Below are 23,612 nucleotides of genomic sequence, written 5' to 3'. Positions count from 1 at the left end.
TCTTTAATACTGCACATCAAGGAATGCAAAGGATACAAATTGCTATGGTGTATAAATTGCTGAAAAGTAAGATATTTTCATCTAGGTCCAAGAAGTCATGTTAAATTCAAGGTTCTAACCAGAGAAAAGAAAGAAAAGGAAAAAAAAAAAAAAAAAACTCGACAAGTAATGAGGTTAGGAAAATGCCTATCTATATGCAAAACGTGACCTGGGGACTTATCTCAAAACACAGGCAAACAGTGGCTTGAATAAATTAAAGATTTAAATGTAAGATCCGACTTTGTAAAACTGCATGGCCTTGGCTGTAGCAGGGACTTCGTGCATACACAGCACACAACCACCAAAGGAAAAACACACCGGTAGCGCCACCTCCACCCAAAGACCTGTGAGGCATGAAGACCCAGACACACACACACACACACACACACACACACACACGCCCCTCCCCACCCCCCACCCCAGTACAAGTTGGTACCAAACTCCATCAAAAACACCTACGATTTAACAGCAAACACCAGGGGATCTGAAGGACATTTCCCCCAAACCCCACATGGGAGACTAGCCTTAGTCCCCCAGCCCTTAGATGCAGATTAAGTTGAGGTAACAACTGCAAGGGAGGTGCAGCTCCTCCTGGTGAGAAGAGGTCACCACGTGCTCGGTCTGAGGAAACACCAGGAAAGGACTTACAACCTCACCTCCACGCCGGAGCCACACAAACACTGAGGGTGCAGACACCCGCGGCCCCCACGCCCCACCCTGCTCCAGCACATGGCACCTCCTGGAGCCTGCTAGCCCAGCGGACCTGCGGACTGCACCTCTCAACGCAGTGCGGAGGAGGCGGTGCAGCAGTCCACCCCAGAAGCCGTCTGTGTTAATTCTTACTCTGTAGGTAACACCCACTCCCGCAGATGGACCTCATGCTCTTGCTTTCGTTTGCAGGTGCCAGGGCTGCCGTTGTTTCTGCAGTTTAGGACAAGGCCTTTTACTCTCTGCCTCACCTCATGGACCTCCCCGCCCAGTCCCACTCTCCTCTGTCCCTCACCCTTATCCCTCCTCCTTTTACTTCTAAATTATACCTTCCACTGCTTAGCCACTAACAGTATCCCAAATTTCCCCTCCCAGCTACTTCACCCACCTCAATTTTTCTTTTCAAAAAGAAAAAAAGTCAAGCTAATACTTAATTCTAATATTTAGCCTTTATCCACCAGCACCCTTTTTTCTCCTAATCTTATAAACTAAAATTGGAATAAACTCCACATTATCTTTAGTTGTTTAGCCTGTAAATGTTTTAACTTTTTAACTTATTTTTATTGTATGTATGAGTGTTTTGCCTGCATGTATGTAAGTACACCCATGTCATACAATGCCCATGGAGGACAGAAGGCTGTGTCAGAGCCCCTGGAACTGGAGTTACAGATGGTTGTTAGCCACCCTGTAGGTGCTGGGAGCTCAGGTCCTCTCCAAGAGCAGCCAGTGCTCTTAACTGCTGAGCCAGCTCCCTGTCCCCCTCCAACAGTTACTGAAGTCAAAGGGACCACTGTTATTAATTGGTTGGTATGACATTTGAACAGTGGTAATATCAAGCAGCTCTACTTGTTCTTACAACTAATATTCTAATCAATGAGTAATACAGAGCTTACACCAGGTACCCTGAGCTATAGACAGGAATTATATTCTGAACTACTTACTCAATTCTACCACATCTAAGTCCCATTTGAAGATTGGAATGCTTCCACTAAAAGAACACAGCTAACGGGAGCTGGAGAGATGGCTCAGCAGTTTGGAGCACTAGCTGCTCTTGCAGAGGACCTGGGCACCAGATGGCGGCTAACAACTGTCAACTCCAGTTCCAGGGATCTGATGACCTCTTCTGACCTCTGCAAGCATTGCATGACATGGATAGGGTACACTTATACACATGCAGGCAATACATTCATACATATAAAATAAAAATGAAAATGAAATGAAAAATGATATAGCTGATAAGAAATAAACCAAGCAATGAGTTAATATGTGTAAATCCCAGTGTAGAAACACAAGAAATCCAAGAAATACATGGTACACATAATACATGCAGTAACACCAAACCTTACTGGGGGATCGTAACTCTAAATTATGTTTTTCATTGTTTGAATCCTGCTGCATGCTGTGGGGTTTTTTTTCAAGTACAAATAAATTTTGTGAATTTCAGTCTTTAAAAAAATAATAGTCAGGTATGGTGGTGCACACCTCTATTCCCAGCACACAGGAGGCAGAAGAAGGCCAATTTCTGTGAGATTGAGGCCAGCCTGGTCTACAAAGTGAGTTCCAGGACAGCTGGAGCTACAAGGAGAGCCTGTTTAAATTTTTTTTAAATAAATAGTAAATAAATAAAAATGAAAATAAAAACCAGCAGATGTTGACGAAGAACAAGGGGGAACATGAAAAAACAAGACAATATAATTCTTCCAAAAATCACTGAACTTGTAGTAATGGCATCTAGGGAAAATGATTTACATGAAATCCCAAACAGAACTCAAAATGATAAGTATCTTCAGAGACAAATAGCTAAATGAATTAAGAAAGTTTGAGGGTGACATGAAAGAAGTTGCCTTGGGTCTAAAAAAAAAAAAAAAAAAAAAAAAAAAAGGAAAGAAAGAAAAATAGAGTCCCAAATGCCAGAAATAAAAAAACCATTGTAAGTCAAAACATAAAACTCTGGAAAGTCTCAGCAATAAAACAGACCAAGGAGAGGACAAACCACTTGAGCCTGAAGCTCGGAAGAGGGGCTGGAACAAGCTAACAAGACACACATTCGACATTACTACTGGGGCGCCAACAGAGTCCAAGATACATGCAGCACTATGAGAGGCAAAATCTACATGTTCTACACACGGAAGGAGAAGAATCTTGTTCTAAATGCATAGAAAGCATTTTCAAAAGAATCATCACAGCACATTTCCCAGCATCAGGAAAAGGAATGCCAAGCTGGACGCAGGAGGCACTTAGCACACCAAGTAGACAAAACCAAAGAGAACTACTCCACGTCATAATTAGAACATGAAACATACAGAACAAAGAACACATACTAAGGAAACAAGAAACATCAAGTCACATACAAAGGCAGGCCCTTCAGAATGACACCAGAGAGTCATCAGCTAAAACTACAAGTCAGGGCTTGAAACGATGTATTTTAAGTTCTGGACGATAACAACAATCAACCCAGACTATTAAATTCAGAGAAACTACCTGTAATTATTGGAGGAAAATAAAAGACTTTCCATGATAAAAATAAATTAAGGAATTTATGACCACTAAGCCAACTCTACAGAAGACACCTGAAGGAATCTTTCATCCTAAAGAGAAAAACAAATCCATCCACCAGGGCATAGGAGAAAATAAAGCATGCTAGAAAAATAGCTAAGCAGAAGAGGAAGAGGAAAAAACAACATATTACAAAACCAACAAAATGTAATGAATCAATAAACATCTTTCAACAATAATTCTGAATATTAATGGTCTCAATTCTCAAAAGACATAGTCCAACAGACTGGATCAAAGAGCAAGAACCATCTATTCCTGCCTCCAAGAAACACACTTTACCATAACAGACAGACATTGTGTTAGGATGAGAGGGTGGAAAATGGTGGTCCAAGAAAATGGACCTGGACATAAGTAAGCGCCACTATTCTATTCAACAAAACAGACTTCAAACTAAAACTAGTGAAAAGAGATGAAGGTCAATTCCTACTGATTAAGGAACAGTGCCTCAAGAGGATACCACGATTCTAAACATATGCCGCAAACATGGGTGCACCCAACTTCATATACCAAGCACTACCAGACATAAAGTCACATATTAACTCCAGCACAAGAGTAGTGAGTGACTTCAATACCCGATTCTCACCAACTGACAGATCCATCCTGACAAAAAGTAAACAGAAATATCTGAATTCAATGATATAGATAAAATGAATGACAGACACCTACAGAACATTCACCCAAATACTGCAGAATACACGTTTTTCCTAGCAGCCCACGGGGCTTTCTCTAAACTAATTTATATAATAGGACACAAATACGGGAATAGTGAAATAATTCCTTGTAGTCTATCTGATTACAATGGAATGAGACTCACAATAGCAAGAAAAACTACAAGATATACAAACTCATGGGATTAAACAATACACTATTGGATGATGACTGCTATCCTTCAAGAAATCAAGAAAGAAACAAAGCATTCAGATCAAATGGAAATAAGAACACAACACACTAAAACCTGCAGTGAAAGGGGCTCTAGGAGGAAGGTTGACAGCACTAAGTGCCTACATTAAGGAATCAGAGAGATCTCAAGTACCTTAATGATACACCTTAAAGGCTCTGGAAAAAGAACAAATCAAACCTCCAAGTCAGTAGACAAAAAGAAATGATTGAGTAAGGGCAGAAATAAATGAAATAAAAACAGAGCAAAAGAAAAACAATACAAAAAAAACCAGAAAGTTGTTCCTCAAAAAGATAAACAAGACTGAAAACCCTTTGCAAAACTAGTGAAAAGAACTCCACTGTGTAAATGTACTACATTTTCATTATCCATTTGTCAGCTGAGAGACACATTGTTTCTGACTCTTAGCTATTGTGAAAAGAGCAGCAACAAGCATCGATGTGCAAGTGTCTCAACAGTGGAACTCACACCAAGGGACATCTGGGTACACGAACTTGACTTGACAGGCCTTAGCATATGTGACAGAATGCTTGAAATCCTGCGGGCAGGGTATGGGGGGTTCAGATGGAGGAATCTAAGTATGATTAAAATGTATTGTATGAAGTGCACAAAAATTCAATACAATATATGCTTAAAAATAAAATAGTACAGGAGAGGGAGTTAACATTTAAGAGGAATACTACTTTTCAAGTGAGGAAGCCTAAGAACATCAATAATAAAATACAAGCTCCTTAAGCAGAGGTAAAAAAAAAAAAATAGAACACCAAAATCAGCAAAATTTCCAAGTGAAATTTAAGATTTTTTTTAAATTTCTGCAAAAAATCACATTGGAATTTTGATGGGAACTGTGTTGGAACATCATGAAAGGATGTTGGATTCTGTAGAGTGTTTTGGGTAGGATGACCATTTTCACAATATTAGCCCTTCCAATATGTGAATGTGAGAGTCTTTCCATCTTCTGGTATCTTCTTCAATCTCATTTTTCAGTGTCTTAAAGTCTTAATTATATAAGCATTTCACTTCCTTGGTTAGATTTATTCCAAGTTTTGTTGTTATCGCTGTTGTAGGTTTGAGGCTACTGTAAATGGTACTCTTTTCCTATTACTTTCTCAATATGTCTACTGTTGCAGCATAGACTACTGATTTTTGAGTGTTAATTTTGTATCCTGCTACTTTGTTGAATGTGTTTTATCAGCTCTGGTTTTCTGGTGGAGTTTTTAGGATCTTTTATATATAGAATTACATCATTTTTAAATAATACTTTGACTTATTCTGTTCCAATTTGTATCCCATTTATCTCCTTCATTTGTCTTATTTCTCTAGCTAAAAGTTCAAGCACCATATGGAACAGAAATAGAAAAGATGGACATAATTGTCTTGCTCCTGATTTTAGGGGAAATGCTTTGAGTTTTTCTCCATTTAGTATGATGTTGGCTGTGGGCTTATTGTGTATTGCCTTTATTATGTTGAGAAGTGTCTCCTGTATCCCTAGATTTTCCAGGACTTTTATCATGAAAGAATGTTGGATTCTGTCAAATGCCTTTTCTATATCTAATGAGATGATTATGTGGTTTCTGTCCTTGAGTACATGTGGTGCATTATCCTTACTATATCATGAGCCATCCCTGCATCTCTGGGATGAAGCCAACTTGATCATGGTGGATAATCTTATCAATGTATTCTTGAATTCAGTTTGCAAGTATTTATTGAGAATTTTTGTGTTTATTTTCATCAGAGACATATAATTTTCAATTTTGTTGGGTCTTTGTCTGGTTTGGCATCAGAGTAATACTGCCTTTATAAAAAGATTCTGGAGATCCTTTTGTATTTTACAAATAACTTAAGGAATTAGTTAGTTCTCTGAAGGTCTGGTAGAAGTCTGGGCTGAATCCATCTGGCCCTGGGCATTTATTGTTGTGAAATATTAATTACTGCTTCCATCTCACTGGCTTTTAAGGATCTATTTAAGTTATTTACTTCATCTTGGTTTAAATGGATATATTCAGACTTTCAGACTTTCCAGTTTAATGCAATGTAATTTTTTAAAGACTGTCCTTATGAGTCTCTGAATTTCCTCAATGTCTGTTATAATGGTTCTCTTGTCACTTATTTAGATTCTCACTCTTTTTCTTTTGGCCAATTTGGTTAAAGGTTCATCAATTTTGTTTATCTTTTCAAAAGAAGCAAATCTTTGTTTCATTGATTCTTTTATTAATTTTCTCATTTCTGTTTCACTAATTTCAGTTCTGATTTTGATCATTTCTTTCCAAGGCCTTCAGATATATCGTTAAATTATTAATTTATGATCTGTCCTTTTTCTTCTTTTCTCTGATTTTTCCTGAATTTTTGTGTATTTCATATAATACATCTTAATCAAATTTACACACCCCCCACTCCCTAAAGCCCCCCTCACCAGATTTCAGGTATTCCGTTATATACGTTAAGTCCTATCCAGTCAAGCATTTGTGTCCAGATTGTGCAAATTCCTCCACTGGAGTCCAGTCAGCCTATCTAGAGTCACTCGCTTAAGGAAGATCTACTCTCCCTCACCCCACAGTAATCAGCTGTCAACAGTTCTTTGGCTATGATTGGGACCTGCTGTCCATTTCCCCAGCTCTCTGGTGAGTTTGTTTGACTGGGTTGCCATGGGTCTTGTACATGTTGTCACATTTGTTACAAGTTCCTAGAGTCCTGAAAGCCTCTGTTTCCTTATGTTCATGCAGCAACCCTGACACTTAGTATCTTTCCATCCCCTCTTCCTCAACAGTCTCTGAACCATGGGTGGGTGAGGCTTAATACAGGAGTCCTATCATCTACAGTCTCTTATTCTCTAAAACTTAACCAGCTGTGGCCTTCTGTGTACATGGCACTCTGTCATATGAGGAAGCTATACTGTCAAGAGTTGAAGGATATATTAGTATTCTCTCTATCCCCTGTTCCTCTATGTTCCATGAGCCTTACGTATAGAAGTTCCACTGTAGATGTGTCACTTAGGACTGGGCATCTCTTAGACATCTATTCTGTGTATGTGACCACTTATAGAACTCTGTAATAGCCTCCATCTGTTGCAAAAAGCATCTTCCTTGACGAGTGGTATATAGTAGACTGTCAGGGTAGAAGGCTGGTCTCAGGAGTCCAAGGGCAAATGGGAGTGGGGACAGCCTAACAGACTAGGCTGGACTATCCATTTTTTTGACATAGGCATGTAACTTTCCTCTTGGAAACTGCCTTCATGTGTCCCACAGACTTTAGTCTGTAGTGTTTTCGTGTTCGTTGACCCAGTAACCAAAGCAATCCTGAGAAACAGAAACACTGCTAGAGGTATCCCCATCTCGGATTTCAAGTTATATTAAAGAGACATAGTAAAAACAGCATAGAGCTGACATTAAAATAGACATATTGGCCAACACAGCAGAACTGAGGACCCATAGCTAAGCCCACACTCCTACAGCCCCCTGATTTTTAACAAAGACACCAATGACACCTATTGGAGAAAAGACAGCATCTTCAACAAATGGTGCTGGTAAAACTGGATAGGTACACATACAAGAATGAAACTAGAGCCTTAACTCTCACCAAAACTCAATGCCAAATGAATTGAGGACCTCCACTTAAAACCTGATCCCCTCAATCTGATAAAGAAGAAAGTAGGGATACACGCCAACTTACAGGCATGGGAAAGGACTTTCTGAACAGGACTCCAGAAGTGAGGGTATTAAAACTAACAACTGATAAATTGGACCTCATGAAACTAAAATCTTCTGTACAGCAAAGGACACCATCATTCAAGGGAAGAGGCAGCCTAAAGAATGGGAAATAAGGGCTGGAGAGATGGCTCAGCAGTTAAGAGCACTGGCTGTTCTTGCAGAAGATCCAGGTTTGAATCCCAGCGCCCACATAGTGGCTAACTACTGTCCATAACTCCAGTTCCAGGGAATCCAACTCCCTCTTCTGTCCTCTATGGGCATGACATGGGTGCACTTACATACATGCAGACAATATACTCAAACACATAAAATAAAAATAAAAAAATTTAAAGATGGGAAAAAGGCCAGGATTGGTGGTGCACATCTTTAGTCCCGGCACAAAGACCAAAAATTTTTTTAAAAAGAATTGAAAGTAATCTTTACCAGCCATACATTTGGCAGAGGGTTAATATCTAAAATATACAAAGAACTCAAAAAGAAATTAAAAACTGGGGCACGGGCCAGGTGTGATGGTGCATGTTCAATCCCAACACTCAGGAGGTAGAGGCAGATGGATCTCTGTGAGATTAAGGCCAGCCTGGTCTAAATAGTGAGTTCCAGGCCAGCTGGGGATACAGGGAGACCCTGTCTCAAAAAATTTAAAAAAAAAGTGGGGCATGGAACTAAACAAAGAATTCTCAGAAAATGAAATGCAAATAGCTGTGAAATATTTCTTTTAATGTCCAACATCATTAGTTAATAGGGAAATGGAATAAAACTCCTTTGAGAGTTCATCTTGCCCCAGTTAGAATGGCTCAGATCAAAAGAACAAATGATACCAAACTCTGCACTCATTCACTGCTGGTGGGCGTGCAAACTGCTGCAGCCACATGGAAATTAGTGAAGAGTTCACAAAAAAGCTAGGACTAGGTCTACAACATGATCCAGCCATGCCACTCTTGGGCATGTACTCAAAGAGACATCCTACTAGAGAAAATACCTGCTCATCCGTGTTCATGGCTGCTCTGTTCACAACAGACAGGAAATGGAAACAGCTAATGTCCATCAACTGATCAAGGATAATGAAAATATTCATTTTATTATGGATTATATATTAATATACACTAATACACATTTACACAATAGTATACTGTTCATCTCAAGAAAAATGAAATTCTCGGGAAAATGGGGAGAACTGGAAACAACTGTTCTGCACACAGTAACCCAGACCCAAAAAGACAAATGTCGGGTTTTCTCTCATTTGTGGATGCTAGCTTTGACTCTTCAGACGTGTGTTTCATCTGGAGTATTCACACAGGTCAGAAAATTAGGGCCATGGGAAAGGAGGCTTTCAAGGCAGGGGATAGAACTCAAAAGTATACAGAGGAAGGGAAATAATGGACAGATGGGGTTAGATGGTGTGTGCAATGGGCGGGCAGGCTAGAGGAGGAAAGAGAGATTGGTAACTAATACTACAGACCTCATGAAAAAGTCATATGGGAACATTCTACTGTACAAGCTTCCTAAAATACACATATATACATATACATATATGTACAAAAAAGGAGTTTAAATGGGGTTGCTCTGTAATGGAGAAATAATGCCCCTACTAGATACAAGCTAACAAATAAAAAGCCCACTGTCTGGAATGGGTTACCTCTTTTGGAGCTGTTGGCAGTTAGGTCTTATGAAACTCCCAAACAGTACTACTGTTCTTGGTTACCCTCCATAATTTGATGATAAGACCCTGTTGCTGAGGACACAGAATACTTGAGTCATAGAACATGGAGAAACCAAGCTGTTATTGACCTGTAAGCATCATCCCTACTAGCTGGCTGTCACTGTGCTGCAGAGTGCTGTGCATGCCACCACAGTTGAAAAGTAATCATCAATCTTACCCAGCTGTGAGACCTGGGAGCTACTACAATCAGCTTGGCACACATTCCCACTGGTACAATAGTGGCACAAATGTCATGGAAGTAAATCAACCACTTTCTGATTTAAAGCCCTCTCCACAAGACAGAACCCGTACCTGACACCATTATCAAGGCCAAGAACCTGTAGGTAGACAGGTCATGGGCTCTAGGGGAGAACAGCAGTACTATTATTCTGCTAAATAGACAGTTTTAAGCTGACTACTATGACTCATTATACCCCTGGATTGGTGCACCTCTCAACCCTCATTAGAGCAGCTCCTTGCAGCAGATGGAGATTGTCACAGAGACCCACAATTGGTCAACATGGACAGAATTAGAGGCTGCAGAATGCTCAGCCCTCTTCCAAGGCTTAGGAATCATTTCTGAAAAGGAGGTGGAAAGATTGTAAGAACCAAAGGTCGAGGATGACTGCAATGAAACAGTGTTTTCCAGACACAACAGGGCAGCTGCGCAGGTGAACTCACAGTGGTTGTGAAGTATGCCTATGAAAGCTCAAGCCAAAGAAGCCAGCGTGGTACAGGGAGGTAGGTAGCAAGTCCTACTCCTAACTGAGGCCACTGGTAGCTTCTGGGAGAGGAGAGAGTCAGTTTTCTTTAAGGATGTGACCCCTGATAGGTTGCCCATGCTCCGGGGGTAGTCCCACATCCCTGGGTACATGGGCAGCACAATTTCTTTACTGAAGACATAAAAGGGATAGGGAAAGAGAGTGGTAGATTTTGGAGGAGTTGGGGGAAATACGATCAAAATGCATTGTGTGAAATTCTCTAAGAATAAGTTACAAAATTAATTCGAGACAAAAAGCAAACCATTACAACAGGTATCACTGAATTCAGAAGATCATTTGGCTTACCTAAAAAATCTATTTTGCCAAAATGGAAATCTAAATGCATATAACCTACCAAGTTTAAATCAAAATAAGACAATTTAAAAAGATCTATAAGAAGCAGTGCGATTGAACCAAAAATTAAAAATCACCTACCTAAAAAACATCTAAGCCCAGAGACTCACTGATGAATTTTACCTGACCTTCAGAAAACTAACACCAATCCTTCTCAAACTATTCAATAAAACAGGAAAGGAAGGAACATCAACAAACTCTGATTCCAAAACCAGACCAAAAGGAAGGAACAAAAAAGGAACCTCACAGGCCAATCTCCCTGATCAACACAGATGCAAACATTCTCAGCAAAATACTTGCAAACTGAATTCAAGGGCACATCAACAGATCATTCACCAGTATCAAGTTGAATTTATTCTAGAGATGCAGGGATGGCTCAACATACATAAATCAATAAATGTTATAAATTACATAAATGGTCTCAAGGACAGAAATCACATGATCATCTCAACAGACACAAAATCCAACATCCCTTCATAAAACTGACCTGCAAACTTCCTCATGCTGGCTAGCTTTCATAGTTCTGGAAGGTGCTGTGCAGGCTGCTGAGAGAAAGAAGTCATCAATGATCTTACCATACCATTACCATTATCACTGTACATGCTACACTAACTGACCTGCCAGGCAAGATGTGCTCACTAGTACAACAGAGGCATGACTTTTGGGGGGTAACCAACTACTTTCTGATTGGATTTGAGGCATGCTCTACAGGAGGGGATTCATGCAGGTTACTACAAACCTGGTCTAAGTCCAGATCTGGGAAGGTCAGAGGTCAGATGGGGAACCCACTACTATTGTTTTCTTGACTGGTCATATTGTTAAACTCCCTTCTAAATATTTATGTTTATACCAATACATAATGCTGTGCTTAAGCCAGCCCAGAGAAACTTCTGCAGTGGGCAGTGATTACACCAGGCACTCATAACTAGTCAGAGTGTTGAGTGCTCAGCCCTAAATGTAACATCTATATCAACTCCTCGAGGCTCAGGAAACATCGCAAAAGAGGGGTCAGAAAGCATCTAAGAGCTGGAGGTTGGGGAGGATGCTGTGACATGCCGTCTTCTGGACATGACATGGCCTTGCTCTCATGGTCACCTGCACAAGACCTGCACAAGGGGAAAAATCCAGCATGGATGGGGAGAGGCTCATAACACCCCACCACTAGCTGTGATGCTACTGGCAACTGATGGCTGCTGAAGGAGGGACAACCATTTTTCTTTTGGGGTTTGGCCACTGGTAGGTTGCCCATGCTCCAGTGGATGACTCCACAGCTATGTGCATATAGGCAACACTAACTGGACTCAGGACCTTATTTTTTTAAAAATGAAAAGAAGAGGACATGAAGTTGGGAGAGGAATGTGCTGGGGTATGGAGTTGGGGGAAGTTAGGGGGGCAGGGAATGAATATGATCAAAATACATCTTACACATGTACGAAATTCTCCAAAAATAAATGAAAATCATACTAAAAGGAGCCAGACATGGTGGTGCATGCCTTTAATCCCAGCACTCAGAAAGCAGAGGAAGGTAGACCTCTGTGAGATCGAGGCCAGCCTGATCTACATAGTGAGTTCCAGGACAGCTGGGACTACAGGGAGACCTTGTCTCAAAAAAAAAAAAAATAACCTTTAAAAAAAATAGGGCCGGGCACGGTGGTACCCACCTTTAATCCCAGCACACAGGAGGCAGAGGCAGATGGAGCTCTGTGAGTTCAAGGCCAGCCTGATCTACATAGTGAGTTCCAGGACAGCTGGGGCTACAGGGAGACCCTGTTTCCAAAAAAAAAAACAAAAAAAAAGAGCTATGTTCTCTCATATTAGGAGTACTATTACCAAGAAACCAAAAGATGGAACTGGAGAGAAGGCTCAGCTGCTAAGAGCACTTGTGGCTCTTGCAAAGAACCTGGAATAGGTTCCCAGGACCCACATCAGGCAGCTCACAGCCTCCTGAAACTCCAGTTTCAGGGGATCTGACAACCTCTTCTGGCCTCTGCAGACACTGTGTACACATGGTACATATACATACACTCAAGGAACACACACACACATAAAAAAAATAAATCTTAGACTTATCTTTTATAAAAGATGGTGTGTGGGGAAACTAGAACTCTTACACTTTGGTGGGAGTATGCAGTGACACAGCAACTATGGAAAGTAGTGTGAATATGCCTCAAAATTAAAAGGAGACATAACGTCATCCTGCAATCTCACTTCTTGGTCTACATCCAAAAGAATTAAAATCAGGATCTGAAAGAACTGCCCACACCTGAATATTCACTGCAGTAGTGTTCCCAATAGCCGTAATACAGGGACAACCTGATATACTCCCAATAGCTGTAATACAGGGACAACCTGATATAGTCCCAAAGATGCTGCTCAGCCTTAAAAAGAAGGACTTCCAAACTAGAACTCTTACACTTTGGTGGGAGTATGCAGTGACACAGCAACTATGGAAAGTAGTGTGAATATGCCTCAAAATTAAAAGGAGACATAACGTCATCCTGCAATCTCACTTCTTGGTCTACATCCAAAAGAATTAAAATCAGGATCTGAAAGAACTGCCCACACCTGAATATTCACTGCAGTAGTGTTCCCAATAGCCGTAATACAGGGACAACCTGATATAGTCCCAATAGCCATAATACAGGGACAACCTGATATATTCCCAATAGCCGTAATACAGGGACAACCTGATATATTCCCAATAGCCGTAATACAGGGACAACCTGATATACTCCCAATAGCCATAATACAGGAACCACCCGATGTCCCTCCAAAGATGCTGCTCAGCCTTAAAAAGAAGGACTTCCCCCATGGCGGCTACAAACCATTCTTAACTCCAGTTCCAGGGGAATCTGAAACCCCTCTTCTGACCTCCGCGGCATTGCACGACACGGGTGCACTCATACATGCAGGCAATACACTCATACATGCAAAATAAAAATAAACAAATTCTTAAAAAACGAAAAAAAGGCCTTCCTACCATTTTACAAGATGGATGAGCTTCAAAGACATACTGCTAGCTCAATTAAGGCAGTCACTGAAGAACATCTATTGCCCCATAATACTTAATAAGGGACATTTGTCAAACTCATGGTGGCTGCAGAGGAGGGAACAGGAGCTACTGATCAGAGTATAAAATTGTAGCCAGACAAGATATTCCAAATTCTAAGGTCTGCTGTACAACAACACCTGCACAGGAAACAGCACTGGATTCCACATCGAAAGGGCTTCTAAGGGGGTAGATCTCACATTAGGTATACTGACACCAATTTTATGATTTCTTGGTTTTTACTATGAGTCTGCTGAAACATCTGAGTTAATATCATTCTTTTCTAAAATGTGTTGATGCTTAGTAATGATAATCTTCCTGGAGGGTCTTCTTTCTCAGAATTTCTTCACTATGATCACAGATTCTTTCATTCAAATTAAATTACTTTGTGGTGTTCTAAAATGAGAGTAATATGTAAATGTCAGAAACTTGACTTGAATTCATTAAAATAATTTGATGAGAATAGACAGATTTTTAGTATTTAATGTTCTCACTAAACAACCTTTACTCAAATTACCAGTTACAACAATCAGTAAACTTTCCTCTCAATAAGACCTACACATTTCCCACTACAGTGACTCCAGGACACTTGAGATACTTGCAAGTATCAATGGTTTCTCCCTCTTATTTTTCAAAATGGCTATAACTGATTTGCGGGGACTTTTTATTTTGCGTATTTGCTTTATAACTATATTCCTAATACCACTTCATTAATTCCCTTTTATGAAATAGGGCCTCACTTGTAGCCCAGGCTAGCATAAGCCTCATGGCAATCCTTCTGCCTCAGCCTCTCAAGTGCTAGAATTCCAGGCATGTGCCACAACACCCAGCTAGTCCCCCTATTTTTAAAAACCAGTAACCATGTCATCGGCAAATTACTGCCTCTTTTCAAATATCTGTTCCTAAATATATTTTTTACCCATTACATAAACTAGAACTTGCAAAACAAATTAAGACACAGGCTAAATCCCCCTTATCCAAAATGCTTGAGACTAAAATTATTACAGATTTTGGAGTCTGTTGTATTTTGAAACATTTGCATAGACTTTACCAGCTAATCATTATCCCTGGTCCCAAAAATCAGAAATCCAAAATCTGAAACTGAATGCCATGTTGGTGCTTTAAAGTTTCGGTTATGTGGCACATGCCTGCAATCCCAGCACCTGAGAGGCAGAACCAGGAAAATCACCTGAGCTACACAGCACTTCCAAGTGACCCTGGGGCCTGAAACAAGAGTATGGGTATAGCTCAGGGGCAGAACACTTGCTCAGCATATGTAGGTCTCTGGATTTGATCTCCTACTCTTTAAAAAGACTTGGCACTCAGACCATTCTGGACTGGAGATTTCCAGATTAGGGATGCTAAACTTGGAATAGCACTGATGATGGATACCATATATGCTGGATATTTTGATTTCTACTCCTAAACCCTAACCCCATCCTTCTCTATTAGGTATGCTTAGAGCTGGCCTATATGGATTACTGCCATTAAATGTACCCAAAAATAGCAGCTAAAGAGAAGTCAGTAGGAGAATAAAGCTGACTAACTCCGAGTCCCTCACTCTCCCAACACTGCCAGAATGCTTTCACCTCAGCTGCTGTAAGATCGACCTGGGGGCTGGAGAGACAGGTCAGTGGTTAAGAACACTGGTTGTTCTTGTAGAAGACCTGGGTTCAAATCCCATCACCCACATGGCAGCTAACAACTGTCTGTAACTCCAGTTCCAGGGGATCCGACAGCCTCTTCTGTCCTCCACAGGCACTGCACAACACGGGTGCACTTACCTACATGCAGGCAATACAAGCATACACATAAAATAAAAATAAATAATTTTTTTTTAAAAAAAGATCAGCCTCTCTACCACTACAGCTTCTACAGCTACAGCTCTAACTGCCCTCTCCAAGACCCAGCAACAGGACCCACTCTGTTCATCAACTGCATCCACAGGATGATGATATTGTAGCTATCTGGGGTCTTCTCAAGGGGAAATGATGGATTGTTGGATTATCTTATATTAAATCAGTTTTTATTCATATTTAAGATTCAATCAGCATTAAGCTTTAAATATACTCATGACATCATTCGATAGTTAATTAGACTTTCAGTCTCTGGCAAAAGAACTACCTGAAGTCTTCATCAATTCATACAGGAGTTTTGTTATTATCTACTCTTGCTAAAGTATGTTAAGAGAATGACGCTGTTCTCTTTTTCCACAGTTAAACCACGTTTAGCCATCCCAAGCCTCCATGTTCTCTTCTATTTTATGGCTGTGATGCATACTGCCTTCCACTATAAAGCTAATTCCCCAAACTGAAACACTCCTCTGAGAGATGAGGGAGGCTCAGAAGACTTGGAAAGCAAATGCAACTTACAAGGCTGAGAAAGCACCTGAAAGTTACAAGATTCAAGGTTCTCCCCAAGGTTACAAAAGCAGGAACGGGTGCTGAGGAGACTGACCAGCTATGCTACCAAGTCATGCAGGATGCTCCAGGGATGCAGTTTACGTGAACTCCTGCCCAAGCTGGGATGCAGCTGCTTCTGAGGTACCCATAACCCTGTAAGGAATGCCATTAAACTCCTGGTTTATTAAGTTGGACTTGGATGAAGTCATTTCTTTGGTCTGTTGTTAATATCCTACCTGGGATGAAGATGTTTGTTCACATCTCCCCAGGAAAAGTCAACAACACTTTCTCACCATCTATATTATTAATTTGCTTCTCACACCGACGATTTTCTTCCCTCGCTATGGTGGTTTGAGTGAGAATGTCCCTCACAGGCACACTTTGTTCCCAGTTGGTGGCGCTGTTTTGGGAGGTTTTAGGAGGTATGGCCTTGCTGGAGGAAGCACACCACTGGGGGTGGCTTTGCGAGTTCCAGGTTTCCAGTCTCCCTCTGCTTCCTGTGCCTCCTTGAAGATGTGATTGCGAGGCTCTCTGATTTGGCCAGTCTTTTTGTTGTGCCTTCCTGTGATGGACACTAACTGTCTGGAATCACAAGCTCGAATAAGCGCTTCCTTTTATAAATTCCCTTGGTCATGGTGTATTTTTTCACAGCAACAGAAAAGTAACTAATGTGCCCCACTAAATGCCACCTTCGTGCAGGGAACATCTTTAACTTTCTGAGGCATTCCACATACCTAACATACCTAAAGTAAAGCCTGACACATGCAACTCTATGTGTAAATGAGCAAATAAAGCCTGGGTCCACCCCACTCCTCCGCATCTCAGAACAGCACTGTCACATGACTCTGCCTCCTCCACCCCGCGCCTTCCTTTCCACTGTGAGCTCCTCCTTCATTGCCTGTCAGTCACGTCTCACTTCCCGAAATCCACCAGCTTTATCACTACTGCTTTCTCCACTCTCTTCCCTTTCTAACAGAAATTCCTTTACAAATTTCCCCTGTGCCTTTAGTAACTTTTTCCAGCTTTCCATAACTGTTTTAGTTACTCTGTGCTAGACAGCTTTGGTCAACTTAATACACACTAGAACCTGGGAAGAAGGAACCTCAAGTGAGGAATTTCCTCCATCAGATCAGCCAGCAAGCATGACTGTGAAGCATATTAACTGATGTGGGAGGGCCCGGACCATGGTGGGCAGTGCCAACCCTGCACAGGTGGTCTGGACTGTATAAGAAAGGTAGCTGAGCAAGCCAGGGAAAGCAAGTCAGGAAGCAGCACTCCTCACTGGTCTCTGCTTCAGCTCCTGCCTCCAGGTTCCTGCCCTGAGTTCCTGCCAAGACGGATTGTGCCTTGGAAGTGTAAGATGCAATAACCATTTCCTCCCCAAATTGCTGTTTGGTTGTGTTGTTTATCCCAGCAATAGAAACCAAACTAAGACATATTCCTTCTCTACTTTTGAGCCTAGTATTTGCTTTTAAAAAAAAATAGAGTAAATCCTGGTTCAGTCCTCCCCTTCCACCAGCCCATGATTAGAATGGCCTCTCCAACCTTCAGCTGCACAGATGAGTAGCAGAGCTTTTACCACTTTGAGTGCTTTAAGAGCCTGGTGCACACAAGAAAGGAGGGAATTCTTGGCACCCAGATATTTTCCATATGAATTTTGACACAGGATCTCACTATGTACCCGGCCCTGCTTGGCCTCAAACACAGATTCTTCTGCCTCAGCCTTCTAAGTGACAGGTTATAGGCACGTGCACCACACCCAGATCTCCCGGGTGGAGTCCTCATCTGTACTTTGTTCAGACTGCTATCTCCCCCATCCACAGTCAGGCTCAGCTTCTGCTCAGCCAGTGCACAGAGGCTAGAGTCAGCTGTTTGAAGGACAAAGTCATGTGAGCAACAATGATGACCAGCATCAGAAGGAAGCCCAGTCACCCAAGGGTCCTCTACCTTAATGACTGTTGAAAGAACTTCTGAGATGAGGCCATGGGTCCCCTCTGTGCCCAGATTTCCTGACTTCAAAATCCCACTCAGGAATTTGGCTAGCTGACCTTAGGTTCCCCATCCATAAATGGAATGAGTACTTACACCTCATTAGACTGAGCAGTAAGTGTGGTGACACAGTTAAAGGACCTCGACAGTGTTTATATATCAAAAGAGCTTATTAATGTACAGTACTCCTCCTCCTCTATTACCTCCTACTTATTAATGTACAGTACTCCCCCCTCCTCCATTACCTCCTACTTATTAATGTACAGTACTCCCCCTTCTCCATTACCTTCTACTTATTAATGTACAGTACTCCTCCTCCTCTATTACCTCCTACTTATTAATGTACAGTACTCCCCCCCTCCTCTATTACCTCCTACTTTTTAATGTACAGTACTCCCCCTCCTCTATTACTTTCATCACCATAAAACTGGGTTGTTAATAGGAATTTGTCAAGATTTCTTCCTTTGACAACATGGCAGTGCAGTACTTCTTTAAACAGTGGTTCATCAGGAATTTGTTCATAGCCTCCTTCCGTCTACTCCAATCTGCACTCAATCTAGTGAGAAGTCTGTCCATGTTCTGTCTTTTGTTCTACTAACTGCATGACAGAACAGTACACCTAAATGCTGCCTTCAAAGCTCCCTGGGATAACAATTTAAAATGGACTTCTGCATGGTGTATTTCAGAGAACAATAAAAAACTTTTCCTATTTTTAAAACATATACATCAGTACCTGTTCTAGCTTGTTTCTCCATTTCCCTGACAAAACACTCTGGCCAATACCAACTTGGGGAGGAAAGGGCTTATTCAGCTTACATCCTCCGGTCACAGTTCATTAGGGAGCCCACAGTAGAAACTCAGGGCAGGAACCTGGAAGCAGGAGGTGGAGCACAGGCCATGGAGGAACACTGCTTACTGGCTTGCTCCCCTGGCTTATGCTCAGCCTGCTTTTTTATACAACACAGGCCCACGTGCCCAGGGGTGGCACCACCCACAGTGGGCTGGGCCCTCCCACATCACTCAATAAAGAAGATGCTTCACAGACATGGCCACAGGCCAGTCCAACGGAGGCAATTCCCCAACTGAGGCTCCCTCAACCCAGGTGTGTCAAACTGACACTAAAGCTGTCCAGTACAGTACCCCTCAGACTTTAGGAACACTGATCTGATGATGGATAAATGGCTCAGTGGTTAAGATACCTTGCAGCTCTTCCAGAGGACCCAAGTTTGGTTCCCAGACCTACATCAGGCAGCTCACAACTGCCTGTAACTCCAGTTCCAGGGGATCCAATGACCTCCTCTGGCCTCTCTCAGCACCTGCACACACACACACACACACACACACACACACATACACACACACATACATATAAAATCTTCGGGAAAAAAAGGAGCACTAATCTGCAATACCGTATTATGAGAAATAAAAGGCTCGGTTACTTACGATGCCCCTGAGTTCATGATGCAGCTCTTTGCCCCACAGAAACACTCTCTTCCATCATCATGATTCATTCCAAGGTTATGACCCAACTCATGAGCGACAATGGATGCAAATGTCTCCACAGTGATTTGTCCAAACTGAACAAAAGGAAATATTTTCTCTGTCCTATTAATGTTTTCACAAAAGGAAATGTGTCTACTTCAATGTTAACAATCTGATTAATAAACCAAACATTCAACAATGGCCTTTATACATCTCAGTCTAATAAGAAACTGGGATGAGTCATATACTGATAATAAAGCTGGATATTTTAAGCAGCAGATCAATCACTTTAGCATAAATAGATTATTCATGGTAGCTTATGAGAAAACAAATTGATTTCTTTGAAATGGAGCCTATTTCCTCATTCAGAAAAAGATAAAATCAGCACATAAAAAGTATTTAGCCCGAAGTGGGGGCGCAAGTCTTTAATCCCAGCACTCAGGAGACAGAAGCAGGCAGATTTCTGTGAATTCAAGGCCAACCTAGTCTACATAGCAAGTTCCAGGCCAGCTGGGCTACAAGGAGTCCCTGTCTCAAAAAGACAAAAAAAAAAAAAAAAGGAAAAGAAAAAGAAAACTTGACTGCGTCTCTGGGGAAAGAACACATCTGCCACTCCTGCTGTGGGCACCTATGCAGACATAGCACACAAGTCTACACATAAATAAAAACTGCAACTCCTCCTTCACAATACCCAAAATATCATTGTAAGGACCTGGGGGAGAGGCACAGGGTCACTAAATGCTGAAGCCTGTCCTAATGCAGATATCCAAAACTGTGCTTAAAGAACAACATACCACATTGATCCCGCCCGCATGGCTCCTTGAACACACTGTTCCCACAAATGCCATTCCTGCGGTTCCACCAAAGCCTTTCTTCCTAAATAAAAAGATAATGTTATAGAATGTACTTGAAGAAAAAAGAAACATTAGTCATGTGTGTGTGTGTGTGTGTGATCTTAAACTAGGAGAAAAATAACAAAAATAATATTTTATCTTATTATGAGAGAATGGTATTACAAATGTAGCTTTTTAAATTATTCCAGACAGATGATGACACCTTTACCAAGCCAAGTCTGGGATTTTTCCTTAGTAGAGATTACCTTCTAGGTAAAAATCTTCTAACCGGGCATAGTGGCACATGCCTTTAATCCCAGCACTCAGGAGGCAGAGGCAGGCAGATCCCTGTGAGTTCAAGGCCAGCCTGTTCTACACAGTGAGTTCCAGGACAGCTGGGGCTACAGGAAGACCCTGTCTCAAAAAGACCAAAGGAAAAAAACAAACTTCTAAAAAATAGATTACATTTATTCATTCAAAAATGTGAATGAAAAGAGACAACAACCCAATAAATATATTCATAGGAGAGGTCTTCAAATTCTGAAGAAACATGCTCCCATTCCCAGAATTTTATACCCAGCCAAACAAAAAAAGTTATAAACACCAGAAAGCACAAGTTAGAAACTTGGTTAGGAAAGCTTTTCTTTGCATGCAGCTGTTCACAAACAACTATGAAACACGCCATAGCACTGCAACAAGGAGAGGAAAAGAGAAAGATGAAGAGGACTGAAACACGAATGCCCCTAAACCTACTCGAGTACAACACCACGCTAACAAAGTTAGCAAAATCTGCTTTTCTGATCAATTCATTCACGGTTCTAAATCACAGTGATTCATCACACCCAGTTTTTAAGAATCACTTACAGAACTAACTGTGCACTGTCGTGTCTCCGGCGGGTTATGAGAAACTTTTCCCGCCACTGTACAAAGTTCCCCAGCACATCACCAGCACCTCCAATTATACTGATCAGGTTTCCATTTGTCCAAATTTCCAAACCAACTAGGACAATTCGAATATTTAGCATAATATACATCTGGGAAGAAAACAGAAATAAAATATCTAAAATACATTAAAGATTATGAAAAAAATGGGCAGGGGAGACAGGATAGAGCCTCATGTCGTAGCCTTGAATTTTCTACGTGCCACCATATCCAGTGAGAAAAAACAAGTATTTATGAAGTAAAGTAACTAATAAGAACGCCCTCTATTCAAAAATAAAAAAATCTTTCCTCTGAAATTTCTCAAAATAAAACTTCATCCTTCATCCATGAATGATACAGAACCAGAATTCATACTCCTTTTTATCTCCCATCGTAAAATCCGACACAGGCTCGAATTAGGTCTTGAGTAAATTTCATTCCTAAACTTGCCCTATTTGCAGTCTACTCATCCCATGGGGTGGTTTGATTGTGAACAGCCCTAAAGGCCCCTGTGTTAGTAGCTTTGTGTCCCCAGTGACACTGAGGGGTGGGGCCTGGTGGAAGGCCTTCAGGTCACTGAAGACTTACATGTAGAACACTGTGGAACCCCAGCCTCTTCCCCTTCCTCTCTCTTATTTACTAGTCATGAGGTGAGTGATTCTGCTTCATTACACAGTCCCTCCAAGAACACTGCCTCATCACAGGCCCTACACAAGAGAGTCGATGAATCATGAACAGAAACCTCTCAAACCATGAATCAAAATAAACCTTTTCTGGTGCTGTAGAGAAGGCTCAGCAGTTAAGAGCATTGACTGCTCTTGCAGAGGACCCAGGTTCGATTCCCAGCACCCACATTGCGGCTAACAGCTGCCCGTATCTCCAGTTCCAGGGGATCTGATGCCCTCTTCTGACTCTGCAGCCATTGCTTGATACAGGTGCACGTTTACACATATGCAGAGAATACATTCATACACATAAAATAAAAATAAGTTAAAAGTATTCAAAATAAAAATAAATAAACCTTTTCTCTTTATAAGATAAATATCTCAAGTATTTCATCATAGTGGTGGAAAGCTTAACATAAATATTCAGGCATTTTACAGCCGAAATATCAATATATGTGATCACAATGTACTACCACATGATCTGCTGTTGTTATATAATTCACAGTGAACAACAGAACATTTCTAAACACTTTCTAAACTTCTAATCAGTTACTCCAAAGTTTTCAGACCGTGCATTACAGAACTCATGACTGTTCTATAGCAAGACTGTGAGACGCACGTTAATAAATACAAAGCATCAGGCTCTGCTTTTAATTTCATTTTATCTATCATTTATGGGCATGGGGGACATGTGCCACTGGACACCTGTGGAGGTCAGAGGTCAGAGGACAACAATGATTCTCTCTTCCCACCATGTGAATCCTGGGGATCAAACTCTAGTCATCAGGCTTGGCAGCAGGCACCTTTGCCCTAAGCTAGCTCACCAGCTCCCATGCTCCACTAGACCACTGTGAATACTCAGTGGAATGCGGCTATCATTGCCATTACACCAGGGTTCACCACACAAATGAATGCTACACAGATATAATTTTGTATGAACATGTTGGATACTAGTATAAAATCTTTCCCTCTTCTCAAAATGTGTCTATACTTAACACTTATTATAAAACATTTAGGCACATGATGATCACAGCTCATTTGACACATTTTTTTAATTATTTGTTTTATGTCTATGAGTGTTTTGCCTGCATGTATGTAAGCACACCACTGTTGTAGAATGCCTATAAAGGCCAGAATAGGGCATCAGATCCCCTGGAACTGGAGTTATAGATGGTTGTTAACTACCATGTGGGTATTGGGAACTGAACAGCAGAGCCATCTCTCCAGCCTTAATTTAACCCATTTTTAGGTGCTGCTCTCAGACTGTGAAGGGGCAGGAGAGAATAATCCCAGCTGAAAGAAATATAGCTTACGCTATCCAAATAGTTTGCTAAGCGAATCATCTCTTCTCTCACCGCAGTCTGATTTCTTCCCATCATGTCATACTGAAAAACAAAGGAAAGCCATGATCACCAGAGAAACGGAATAAAGACACCTGCAGTCTCTTAATAAACCAATAGATTTCCTAATCCTTTCACTTCTTAGGATAGTGGCATTCATTACCAATAAGCCAGGGCTACAGTCATAACGAGAGCTCAATCCATGGCCA

At 41.2% G+C, this 23,612-nt stretch overlaps 1 protein-coding gene across 1 annotated transcript in view; it reads right to left on the bottom strand.

The window, feature by feature from the left end:
- Nucleotides 1-23,612, bottom strand: part of Adam9 (ADAM metallopeptidase domain 9) — a gene marked incomplete at its 5' end in the record, with an annotated part of 113,694 nt that overhangs the window by 66,712 nt on the left and 23,370 nt on the right. Inside the window, 4 exons of the mRNA XM_008843363.3 lie at nt 19,606-19,739; nt 20,439-20,520; nt 21,342-21,511; nt 23,377-23,448. Of these exons, the coding sequence (XP_008841585.1) occupies nt 19,606-19,739; nt 20,439-20,520; nt 21,342-21,511; nt 23,377-23,448 (458 nt within the window). The remainder of the gene's footprint in view (nt 1-19,605; nt 19,740-20,438; nt 20,521-21,341; nt 21,512-23,376; nt 23,449-23,612) is intronic.

Source organism: Nannospalax galili, unplaced genomic scaffold (genome assembly GCF_000622305.1).
Source record: "Nannospalax galili isolate Female #2095 unplaced genomic scaffold, S.galili_v1.0 scaffold1871, whole genome shotgun sequence".
In the NCBI taxonomy this organism is placed as follows: domain Eukaryota; kingdom Metazoa; phylum Chordata; class Mammalia; order Rodentia; family Spalacidae; genus Nannospalax; species Nannospalax galili.
The sequence above is the reverse complement of the archived record's forward strand: the minus strand, read 5'-3'. Positions and strand labels throughout refer to the sequence as shown.